Source organism: Triturus cristatus, chromosome 8 (assembly GCF_964204655.1).
Source record: "Triturus cristatus chromosome 8, aTriCri1.1, whole genome shotgun sequence".
Taxonomy (NCBI): domain Eukaryota; kingdom Metazoa; phylum Chordata; class Amphibia; order Caudata; family Salamandridae; genus Triturus; species Triturus cristatus.
In genome coordinates this window covers 402,082,267-402,095,048 of record NC_140591.1, presented here as the reverse complement: position 1 = coordinate 402,095,048, position 12,782 = coordinate 402,082,267, and the positions used below count along the sequence as shown (strand labels likewise).

At 40.5% G+C, this 12,782-nt stretch overlaps 1 protein-coding gene across 1 annotated transcript in view; it reads left to right on the top strand.

Annotated features, from left to right (window-relative positions):
* Positions 1 to 12,782, top strand: part of VPS36 (vacuolar protein sorting 36 homolog) — a 195,061-nt gene that overhangs the window by 108,987 nt on the left and 73,292 nt on the right. The window contains exons 7-8 of the mRNA XM_085621780.1: positions 10,873 to 10,905; positions 11,008 to 11,085. Of these exons, the coding sequence (XP_085477906.1) occupies positions 10,873 to 10,905; positions 11,008 to 11,085 (111 nt within the window). The remainder of the gene's footprint in view (positions 1 to 10,872; positions 10,906 to 11,007; positions 11,086 to 12,782) is intronic.

The following is a 12,782-nucleotide window of genomic DNA, read 5'->3' as shown; positions in this document are numbered from 1 at the left end:
CACTTTCGGTCACTCGGCTGAAAGTCTTAAGTGGTGGATCATCGAGAAAGTCCACTCCAATTCAAGGGGTGGCAATTACTCCAATACCCTTAATCTTTGTGAATGTAAATGGATCCATACTTTTGACACCACGATAAGGGGTTTGAATGAGTATGAGGAGATTGCCAAACAAGCTGCAACCCTGAGCAATGGTAATACCCATATGTACATTTGTATTTGGTCTGTAATTTAATGTATTTTCTTATTCTGTAAATAGGCCCAAATTTATGTATCCTTAGTCACTGTACATATATGTTATGCACGTAATTTCTAATGTGGTATTTGGTCTCACAGATATAATTATCCAAGGGATACGTCCATGTCAATTCACCACACTTCATTCCCTTTAATTCGATGTAAAATAACTGGCGGCTACTGTTGGTCTCTTGAGGCGGCCAGTGTAATCATCCAGCCCCTGAGACTCTGGACCTATCAACCTCTGCCCTGGGAAAACTGTTTATGCAATCCGTATTAAACTTGATCCATTGGCTCAGTCCGCCCTGGTTATTAACTGTGACACAGGGAATAGGCATTTTGTCATTTTTGCCTTCCAAGGTTGTTGTCATTTTTGCCTTACAAAGTTGGTGTTATGAGAACTCTTCCACTGTATATATTGTAAATAGACGTGCCATGCTCATGTACATATTGTAATATAGACTTGCGTTGTATGTATATATTATTGTCTCGATACATGTTGTGCATGCACTATTAATTTTTTTCACTGATACCTAGAGATACGGTCCATGACCACGAGGGTTATGTAATCATATTAATCTATCCATTGACGGCATCGTAAGCATTAAGCTGATGCCTCAGGCTCCTCACATTGCCACGTGTGACCCCAGCCAGGTTCCGTCAATAGCAGAATCACTGATCACTTTTGAAAGCTCTGTCTGGGCTCCCCCAGTTGCCTTGGTGACGCGCATGCAGACGTACACCCTTTGATGTTGCACGCGCGACGTACATGCCGTTCCAGCTGAGGCCGGCTCTTCTTAAGACAAACCGCAAACGCCTGTCAGTCCTTTTGTAAACTTGACAGAACATCTTCCACGAGGCGCGGCGCGTCCGCATTCTTCCAGTTATGTCTTATGCCCATCCCTCGCTTAACCCTTTCTCCTATTATGCTGTAAGCTTGGTTCTTAGTGTAATTTCACCTTGATTTTTAGGAATGGATTCAATCCTTTTCCAGTCTATGCAATCAGTTGGATTCAACTTCACCCTTAAAGACTTCGCTTTTGGTTGTCTCTCCCCAGCGCACCAAACCGCAATTTTGCGGGTAAGTTTCTCTTCATGCGCTCACTACACCCTGACCTGATTCACCTAGGGGTTGTGCAGACTAAGTAGTTCTTGTTCGCTTCCTTTCTCAGACCTTTTCTACTAATGGGAATAGTTACAGGGCTCGCCCTACGTTGGCACCTGGTTACATTGGACTAATTACTTGGGACACCCTTTACTGGCACAAGTACTAGGTCAGTACATAGACCTTTTCTACTAATGGGAATAGTTACAGGGCTCGCCCTACGTTGGCACCTGGTTACATTGGACTAATTACTTGGGACACCCTTTACTGGCACAAGTACTAGGTCAGTACATATTCCTCCCTGGTTGGAGTTTGCACCCACTAATCCATCCATTTATATCCCTAGGTTGCCCCCCCACCCCCTTGTCCTGAAGACGACCCACAAGCGGAGGCTACAAGTCGCCCTCTACGCATAAGACGGGTCAAAACGTCGACACATCCCCCACAGCAAGGGCCTGTACCACCAGTTGTCCCCCACAATCGGATGTTGCATTTATGCACTCACAAATAATGTAAATAGATGCTGAATAAATGTCGTGGACAGGCTTGATAATACTGGTTCTTGCATAGACCAGTGTCCCTCTAAAATAAGGAACACTGTGTAACTTCAAACCTTCTGATCTTCACTCCTTTCTCTTTAGCACGAGCACCACTTCCCTCCTTTCCTTTGTGCAACCTTTTATTAATTCTGTATGGTAATATCTTTTCCTGTTGATTCATGTATGTACTAAACTATGAGAAATATATATAAACAATGAACTTACACAACTAAAATACGTGTGGGTGCAGTTTATATACATATTTTGCATGGTCTGAGGAATCTGAGGAATTGTCTTGCAGGGTGTACATTCATAGCTGTACTGTATTAATTACCAGTGTTGATCCTTCTGGCAAGCCCCATCGCTATAATTTTCCTAAATTGATTGCTCTTTTCAAGCCAGTCAAGGACCAACCTTTTCATATTATATTGTACCCAGGTCCTGTGATGCTTCTCGCATTACCCCATTATTTTGTAAGAGTGAGATAAAGGGGCATGGAATGTCTTATAGCGAATTAAAGAGGCCTGGGGTGGATTCAAGACAACGCAGCCTTGGTATTCAGCTCACCTACCTATTACAGCACCAGGCGTGGGCTTTTAGGCAGAGCTTTGGACACTGGTATTCCTTCTTTTACAAATTAAGCACTGGTTGGATTCAAATAAAAATGTCCCCTAATGACATGCTGAGATAGAAAATATTGTGGCTATGGCCAGAATGACCGTGCACATTATATTTTGTGTTCACTTTGCAATTAGCATGCATTGTTTATTTTTGTAACATTATTATTGTAATTTACAGCAGTTCAAAGCCAGTATCTTTTCATTGCACTAATAAGAATCTCATTTCCCTCTGATGTGCACTAAAACTATAAAGAGGTTAGGTTTATATAGAAGCTCTGAGCACACTCGCCTACCAGGAAGTACCTGAACTGTCCTATTAAAAACATGCTAGTATTCATTATTTTTTCATTTAAAATGCTTATTGTAAGCATATGGCAGTCATGTATAAGCAGTCGCCCGTTTTAATTTTTCATACTTCTTTTTTTGGCATATGTTTGAAAATGTCACCATCACAGCAGCTTACCATGGCCAGATCTTTTTCTTCTCTGATGCTTGTTTAAAATGTTTTCAAGCTAACAACAATGCCTTTCCAAGGATAGATGTTTATGCTACGCATGGTTTATCAGTTACTCATTAGTGTTCAGATAGTCTGAAAGTCCAGCTGAACTGTTGGCATCTCAGCTAGACGTGTTTAAGCACTACTTACAAAAAAGTACTACTTTCCTTTTTAAAGCCATTCCTATCATTCTATTACTACCCACACTCTACTAAACACACATGAAATCAAGAGCGCAAACCCAACACAACTAATGTACAAAAAAGAAGGAAATTTGTGCTAATCTACGAACTACTAATCCGGTACTCGCTGAAAAAGCGCTTCAGTGCCTTGTCAGGAATCATAAGCGATATATAAGCACATTTACAATTCACAATTTAAAAATACATGTAGTCATTGTTGCCACCACTGCCCTTCACCTTGTAGACCAGAATGAGAGTGTGGCATCCTCACTTAGGTTGATGCGGTCAGATCTGATGTTATTTCCTGAACCTAGCTCGTCTGATGAACAGTACAGTAAATACATATGGCAATTCCTGGATTCCCGGATTCTTCAGTTTACTGGAGTAAACAAAAAACAGTGGCAATCAGGGCTGAGCAGCACTATATTTCCAAGCCATGCAGAGGGCTTCCATCCCAAAAGATTCTGACTAAAAGGTCTGCTAACTAGAAAAAGGAGCTGACCTGCTACTGTATCTCCGGTCTAGAGTTAAAATTCCTTAATAAATACCATAAAACATAAAAGGCCAAGAACTGAAAGGTAAATTGGTTGTAGAATACTCTGAGTAGGGACAAATATTAGCACAAAAAGGGTCCAACAGTTGTCTGTTTTTCTTTTTCACCATGACAAGGCCGAATGGAGGAAGAGAAGAGGAGGCAGACAACATTGGCAATGAGGAATATAATGCAAGGAGAAATGGGCGAGGGGTTCGGAGGGTAAAAGAGGATGATGGAGAAAGAGGCAAAGGTACAGGGTATGAATGCCGGAAGGGAATCCCCTGTTTAAAAACAAAAAAACAGTCCCTAATTAAAATAATGAATTAAATTGAATTGGAGATACAAGGAGATAGAGGATAGACAGGAGGAGTTAGTGGGGCTCACAGTGAGTGGAGTAATGGGACAAAACAAGGGATACAGGAGGTGCTTTCTCCAATAATGAAAAAAACGTGGATGAATGGGAAGGAAGAGAGGCAAGAAAAATGGGGTGGTAAGAGAAAAGGAAAGAAGGTCTAGGGTTGAAAAGAGGCTGTGTGGGTTTTCCTCCATTCTAAATGAACCCTCAACAGTGGCAATACCATAACAGAATGGAATTTAGAGAAAATTAAGGCCCTTATTACGATGACGGTCAGACGAGCGTCCGGCCACCCTCGTTTCGGGCACAGGACCATCCGACAAGGAGTTGGTGGTCCCAACAGCCCAATTACGATGCGACAGTCGTGGAGGCAGTCGAAAAATGCTGTTTACCAGGAAAAGGGCCGCTGCACAAGCCACAATGGTAAAGAGCATTTTTCAAAAATCCATATGCACCGTGTGCATAGCACCAGGTGGTGCCTGGCACACGGTGCATGGATGTTTATGGGTGCAAAGCTGCCCCCAGGGCCACATAGCGGAGGCCCACTGCTAGGGGCCCCCAAAGTCCCTTTCTAACAGCCTTTCCATGGTGGTCAAAATTGTAGTATTGGCAGTGTGGGCCATAGCATGTTGCACAGGTATAGTTTTCTCTATTAGTATCTAGATCTAATAAGCTCAAACATTTTGTGACGCAGGACTGCCGCCATTGAAGGGAATTACACTCCGACGGACGTTCCGATGGGCTAGTTGAGTCTGTCGGAGGCGGTGGTCAGTCCGGCTGCCTGCTACGCTCCAACCGACTGCATCATTATGCTGCAGTCAGACTGCAGTCTCTGATGTTGGTCAGATTACCATCGACTGCCTGTCTGTGGTGATCTGCCCGATATCATAATCAGCCCCTTACTTGTTATTGAGAGTTCATCTTGACAGAATTTGTGTGGTTTTATTTGAGAATCACAGAGACTTTTAATTTTCCTTCAATTTGTGACAGTAAGACTAAATTAACTCCATATTGGATAAATGCACTACATGCCGATAGCCCAGATCGAACTACAAACCACTTTAGAACATAAAACAAAATGAAACGGACATTAAAAAGATTGGAAAGTAATCAACTTCAAAATAATTGCAAAAAAGAAATACACAATTTTTACAAATTTTACAGCGATCTAGTTCCTTTCCAGATTCTATTTAGCAACCGTCTGCATCAGACTCAATACGTTTCTTTAGTAACATTAGAGTGCCTTTCGGTAATTCATAGGCAGTCATAGGCTTTAATCACTAGCCAGCTCCACTTCCCTCTGTCTGTCCGCTCTCAGTCCTAAATAGGCATAGGAAAACGAACTGAACTAAATCCATAAAATTCGAGAACAAATATTTAACCATATAGGAGTGCACACAGTAGTGAATTTTTCTAGTAACTTTTCAAATTCCCATAACATAAACAGTGCAATTCTTAGAAAAATATTATTTAAGACATATCAAGCATTAAACAACAACACTACACACTACAAACAAAATACTTTATCTACCATATCACATTCATGAAGTAACATACCACTAAAACGTAACAAATAAATGCTAATTCACAAGAGTTGAGGAAATCGCATAGCCATGATCCACACAAGGGGCAAATCACTACTCTACTGAAGGTGAGTGAAGGTTGCATTGGTGAGCATTCACAGTCTGTCCACCAGCTAATCCTATCTACCTGTGTTCTACATAACAGCCTTCAAAAACCGGTGTGATGTAGCTGGGACTCTTAATCAATATAACCACACTTGCATCATCACTTTGCCTCTATCCCTGGCAAGTTCTCTTCAAAGGCATTAGTTATGTTGTTTCTGAGTGCAATTATACACTGTTTTTAAGGACCAGGTACAGACAGCTTGCAAGACCTGTCAGCATACAACAGATACAACATGCATGTACAATGTTCTTAATTCACATCACATAACATAACTTAAAGAAAGGAGTTTTGGGTCTTCCATTTCAGGCCCTTGGATTGTTTGGTTGAGCACCCTTCAAGCATTGGCTGAATGGTCTATCCGTCATGTTTTGGATCAGCCCACGGCATTTCACAAATGTTTACATATTTGCAGTACAGAATTTAGATGGTGAGAAGACAAACCAAGCAGTACCCGAGGACAGGCTCAGTATTACCCACCCTTGACCACAGCAGCTTGAGTTTTTTTGAATTAGTCTTTTAGAAGTATTTACCCTATAAACAACATAATATCCACAGGTAACATGGCATGGTACTTTACATTATTTTTTAAGCATGTATGAGCTGTTATGAGCATGTGCAGTACGGTGACCCTTCTGAGAATTGAAACCAGACGTTTCCTTGGATTACTGTGCCGCACATGCATAGAATAAAGAGCTTTCGCCATACATGTGTACTGTGTATCAAAAGGAGCTCTATGCACGCAGGTATGCTGCAGTGTACAGGCTGAAGTAAGTTTCCAGTTTGAGCTCTCTTGCTTCTTATTGACACTCTGCTAAAGGTTGGTGTGGTGTAGATTTTCTTGACCCATTGCTTGTTATTACTTTTCCATTATGTCATCTGCAAGATTCTTCCAAATTGGTATTATTTTTCCCATTGTAATGGGCTCTAACCTCCTGGGGTGCAGTCAGCCTTTACTGCCACCAATAAGAGTAGACGGGCAAAGCCAGCGATGCACCCAGTGGGTTGAGTCCTCCACTAGACTGCTGATCACTCATCATACAGAAAGGTCCACCTCTCAGCTATGGCTCGACTGTGCCATAACCAGCATCACTGGCACACTAGTAAGCCATGGGGAAAGTGCAGACGTGTAAGGGGAATGCAAGACAGCAATTTAGTAATACCTCACGACTCCTCACCCACACTGGTGATGTACCTGAGCATCTTTCCAGGAACAGGCCCTCAGCACTGGCCCGTTGTTAATATTGTATATCCGATGCTAGTCTTGCATTCAGTCCATGTTGCTATGCACTTGCAATTAATGCCTTCATAATATCATCCTGCAGATTTTACATAAAATCTGCAGACCCTGTCTACCCAGCTCAACCTCTCCATTTTCACAGCTGACGCACAAAAGGTTACCTCCTTATTGTATATAGTAATCGCTATCAAAAGCTCACAAAGGCTACTTTATATTTTGAACTGATGTTGTTGGACTTATGGCATGTTCTTGGGGGAGTTCAGTATCCCTGTACCACTCGGCCATTATCTAAGCCCCCACCTTAATCACATTAATATAATTTCATTTTTAATAGAGATGACAAACACACCTATTAGTATAATATGGTCTCTTGGAGTCAATCTTTCCAGTAGATACAATGGAATGACAGCAAGTATTATAATTATACACATCTACCTTAATGTACATGTGGTCAATTTGGTAGGTTGTTAGTCCCTGAATCTGAAGAGCTGAGTTGTCAACCCAGGTTCTCCACTTAGCCCAATGTAATGCACACACCAGCAGAAGGACTTTTGGTATAAACATTTTTTTTCAATCTTGTTTCTTCTGTGGCTTGAGATCTTACTCTTGCATGCCTCAGACCCTCTGTTACATACAATTTCTGAATGTTGTGTATCTATTAGGCCTGGGCGGTAAATTCCGTTCCGCTCGCGGAATTTGCGGAATTTAGGTAATTTCGCGTTCCGCGGAGAACGCGGAATTGCCCAAAATGCTGCTTTCCGCGGCTTCGCGGAATTTTTGCTTGTTCGCGATCTCAAAATGCGTGTTCGCGAGATATTTCCCCCCGAGCACGCAAACAGCGGTCGCGAACAGGAAAAAAGCATCACGAACAAGCAATTCCGCGTGTTCGCGGAATTTCTGCGTGTTCGCGGAGATTTTAAACCATTTCGCGGAGATTTGCGTAACGCGACTACGCAAATTCCGCCCCCCCCTAGTATCTATATGACTTGGCCTCCAAATTGTGTTGTTAGCAAACCCAAAATAATTAACAGCTGATTTCCAGGAAATGCAGTGAAAAGCATGAATCACAGTTATTTAGAGCAGTTTTCTTTTCTGAAGTGGCTACGTTAAAAAAGCGAGGATACTACAGTTAGAATTTGAGGAAATCACCACCTGACCTCTAAGCTTTTGGGCAGTAGCCAACAAGATAGTTTAACGAGTTGAGAGCTTCATGTCCGTTCTGTGTGATCTGCGGTTCACATTAACATGTCCTGGTAGGCCTCACTCTGCCCCTCACTCTTCCAGGGTTTTTGAATTAGGTGCCATTGAATTGTGTGATGGCAGCACGTGATTTTTACTCATTGGTACTAAGAGCGATATAAAAATGTGTTATTATTATCTGCATTGTTTCCTACAGTTTCACTACTTTCTTCATATATTGTGAGCCAGAGTGAAATATTTAAGCGTTTTTCCATAGTATTGAAGCATTGCGCATACAACTGAAATTGCAAACCAGACTTGTTGGCTTTGCCATTGCTTGTTTGTCTTCTCACTGCAAGTAAGTTTTAATCATGTTCTTAACGATACTTATGATCATCCTGTTGTTGGGTAACTCTTTCTATACATTCCACAGATATCAATCAAAGGAAACATTAGTATTGTGATTTCTCCTCTTACTTCAAATGCTCTTTATTCCTATGTTAGACGGCTGACTTCAGAGCAGGAGGGGGTCAACAAAAAGGCTTCCTGCGTCAGCTGCTAGCTGCTGATAAGAATAGAGCATTGTGGCCCATTGTTTATCTGAGGAAGTTCCTGTTAGGTGTGTGCCATCGTTCGTTGTTTTTAGACTAGTTCTGAAGCATGGTTGCAGTGAGGAAAGTTATGCTGCTCTTTTAAAAAAATCCAAATTTGTTGCACTTTGCTACAATCCTGTCAGCTAATTAGCGCAATGTTAGAGGCACTGGCCTCATTACAGAAAGACCAACAGCATATACCTAGGGGATCATGACCAGCAATACCCACCGCCCAAAACAGAAAAGCTGGCTGTGCCCAGCAAAGTGCTCTGCTAACAACTAACTCTACGGGTGGGGTACTCTGCTGGGTTACCAACTGACTGTATGAAGCTTATGCAATCTGTGTCCCAATACCACTGATAGTGTGATACTGTTGAGTTTGAGAGGCTGCATGCCAGGGATGTACTCTACACTGGTTTCACTCCATTTGGAAATGGCATTTTCATCTGTTGTCCAGTCGACCACTGGATGGAACCTGCCAGGAAGTGGTAAAACAATATTTTCTGGCACTTTTACATATGCCAGAGTGGAACGCAATTTTTATATGTCATCTTTCTTTTATGGGGTATTACTGCTTGTAATGTTTCATAAAAAGGGCCTTGGCATCCAAGGGTATGTACATAAAGCAAATTAAATCAGATATTTTAAGTCAGTTACATATTAGAGATAAGGCTCCTGTTGACAAACCATTTGAAACTGAAATGGTGTAATTGCATTTTGTGCCAGGGGTTTGTTTTACCACTGTCCAGGGTGCACACTCTTTATGGGATATCCCTTCAATGATTTAGCCGAGTGTAGTGAACTTGTTTAATAATTTAATATTTTTTAAGAAAATTTATTTTATCCTCAATCTTCTCTCAGACTTAAATTTCTCAAACTATTATCTAAAATTCACTGAATTGCCAAGTGTCTCTCTGTGTATTTTGTGCATTGTTTCACTTTGTCCGGAGCCATTCATTAGATCCTCCTCGACTAAAATCTATGAAACAAGAAAATATACAGAAACTCCTTTTACTAATATTACCACTAGCTTTACCAATCATACATATGGATTTTTTGTATATATTCAGAGGTTTTTTTTAATATAGCGCAAACTTGACCCGAAGGTATCGAGTATCAGAGCTCTTTACATGAGCACCACTTGCATTACATAAGGACATATTCATTTTTTGTTAGGCACAGGGAGATTTAATTATTTGCCCTAAATCATAGGATGTTTAGCGGCGTTGCCGAGAATCAAAACCGGTTCTCCAGGTTGGAGGTCGACTGCCCTAGCCGTTAGACCACATCCTCTCCTATATATTCAGGAACATAACTACACTAAAATACTTTCAATACTTGAGTCAGGCTACTCTGTAACAATCTGAGAATGCTGTCTAATTAAAGCTCTCACTAATACTTCTGTTTAAGGCTAATTTAAATTACCCTTGTTAGAACGAGACTTCATTGTCCTGCATTTTCTCCACTCTTTCTTCTTGCCTCATTGTTCAACTGGCCATTGAAAACAGTTACACTCAAGTCTGTTATTTAATCAATGAGGATATGAAGTGTCTAATGTTCTTCCCGTGGGATAAGATGTGTTTATAGTCTACTTAACAAGCTAATTTATATTATCAGTTCCAAAACCTGAAACCTAATTTACCTCACTTGATGTGTTTCTGTCACAAAATGTACTGTACTGGTGCTTTCTGACTCTTTAGTGTTTTTAGGATTGGACTAGCGAGGCTTACAGAATGCTGATAAGGTAGACCCTCTTCAGAAGGTTGTGAGTTTAACCTGCCATAAGCAAAGGTGGCTTTGAGCACAAACAATGTGCAAAGAGAGGTGAGATGGAGTGTAGTGAATTAATAGGCTTGCATTCATTGCCCTGTAAGGTTGTTACCCACTAACCTCTTTTATTACCCTGTAGATGCTAGGTATCTTTAAAAAAGCAAAAATACATTAACATTTGCACATGCACGAGTTAGTGATGTACAATGAAGGATTTTAAGTCAGAAACTAAAAAAAATGCTTTTTGCAGTTTTTATTGTCCATATACAACTGAACAAAAATACATTAATAAATGAAGACTACCAGAAACTATCAAATGATGCTTTTTTGTTTTTCAGGCTTTTGAAGACCTCAGCAAGCTGATGGACAAGGTACATTGTACACATTTCTCAGTCTCTGACATACCTTCTTTGATCTACTTTTCTGTTTTAGTTTGCTAGAACTCATACAGTCTCAATATTATTATTCTCCAGGCTAAGGAAATGGTAGAATTGTCCAAATCCATAGCTAACAAGATCAAGGAAAAACAAGGGAACATCACAGAAGACGAGGTAAATGATTGCTGTGTTGATCAGGAAACATGCTTAACATTATTTTAAAATTGTCCTGTTTAGTGTGCATGGCACATAATTTTTAAGGACCTTGCTGAAATCAGATTTTAAGCATTTTAAGAGTACATTTAAAACTCTGACATTCAAATGCTCTGTTTTTTTGCTGTTGTGACACAGCGCTACTCTGAGTCTATTTAAAAAAAAGAAATATAGGGACCCAAGATTTTCCTCCTCTTTATGTATAGATTTCCTTATGTTTTCAGATTTTACAGACCCAAGAATACTTTGTAAATCTACACATACTACAGATTTCCAGACCTACTCCTACTACCATCTACTTACCCTTTTAAATTGTCCACTATGGGCACATTCCAATGCATTATGGCAAAAATGAGCCTTTGCACCTTTTAATTATTTTCAGCTTTTGGAAAAAAATCTATTACGAAGAAATGCTTTTCTCTTTGCCCCTGAATACATAGGAAGGTTTGGGGCTGTTTCATAAACACAAATTGCAAACTTTGATCATTGATACACTAACTTGATGTGTGCCTATACAATAAGAAAAGCCATTGGAATATTTGTGAGTACTCACATAGTTACCACTTTGTGATTGTACACAACATTCCCACTGACCGGTGCTCATGCTCTTTTTCCTCTCTTGTGAACAACCATGTTCCCAACCCAACTGCTGAACCTTTAATGCCTGAGCACCTGAAATGCATGTAGAATTTCAAAGCCATGAGTTGGATTTAGAGTTTTTAAAAAATATATAGCATCTAAGTTACTGCCGCAGAAAGTTTGAGAATGAGCCACTTTGTATCTCAGCTTTGTTTCCTTTTAAATTTGATTGGCTCTATCTTCTAGAAGCAAAAAAAGGCTTTAGCTTCAAGTTGAGAACTAAAACACGTATGCTAATGTGAATAATAGGGTGTGGAGCACTTTGTGTGTGGACGCCTAGGATAGAGGGTGCTTTGTAACAAAGGCATCCGTGTTCCACACTTCAGAGGATCATGCACATTTGAAATGATCCCAGCTTAGTGCCATTTGAATTATAAATGTATTCAGCAGTGGTATTTGAAGCAGGGCTGAAAGTCTATAGAAGTGTTAATCAAAGGTCCCCATAGGATTTATTATAGGGGAGAAACCTTTGTAATGCTCTATAAATGTATTACATAGGTTACAACGTTCCTTCGTGCAAATGTAATTCTGAAAGTGAAATGGACTATCGCAAAACTGAATATCTTTGCATGCATTATACGTTCAAACAGTTCAATGGAGGATCCAGCAGATTTGAGCCCTCTTTCCGTCCTCCAACCCTCCACTGCCATAGCATAACCCAGACGGTGTTGGCAGTTGTTTTTCCCATTAAAATGAGAAATACAGCCAAGCCATGGTGGCCAGTGATGGGCAACAGCATGGGTGTGATCCTAATGCCATCATGATGTAAAATATTGCCAGTCAGTATTGGTCCATATACCACAAAGCCTTTACATCTACCAAAACCAACTGCTTGTGCTGATTTTGGTAGATGATGCCACAAACTGCAATATAGTTCCTTTTAAATCAAGTCACAAATCACCAAAAAGTTAATAAAAAATGTCAGCATTTAGTTAGTACATTCGGCAGGGTTCGATTCAAGGACACTAAAATGAGCAGTGGGTGAGGCTTGTCATGATCAACACCATAGAGCTTACTGA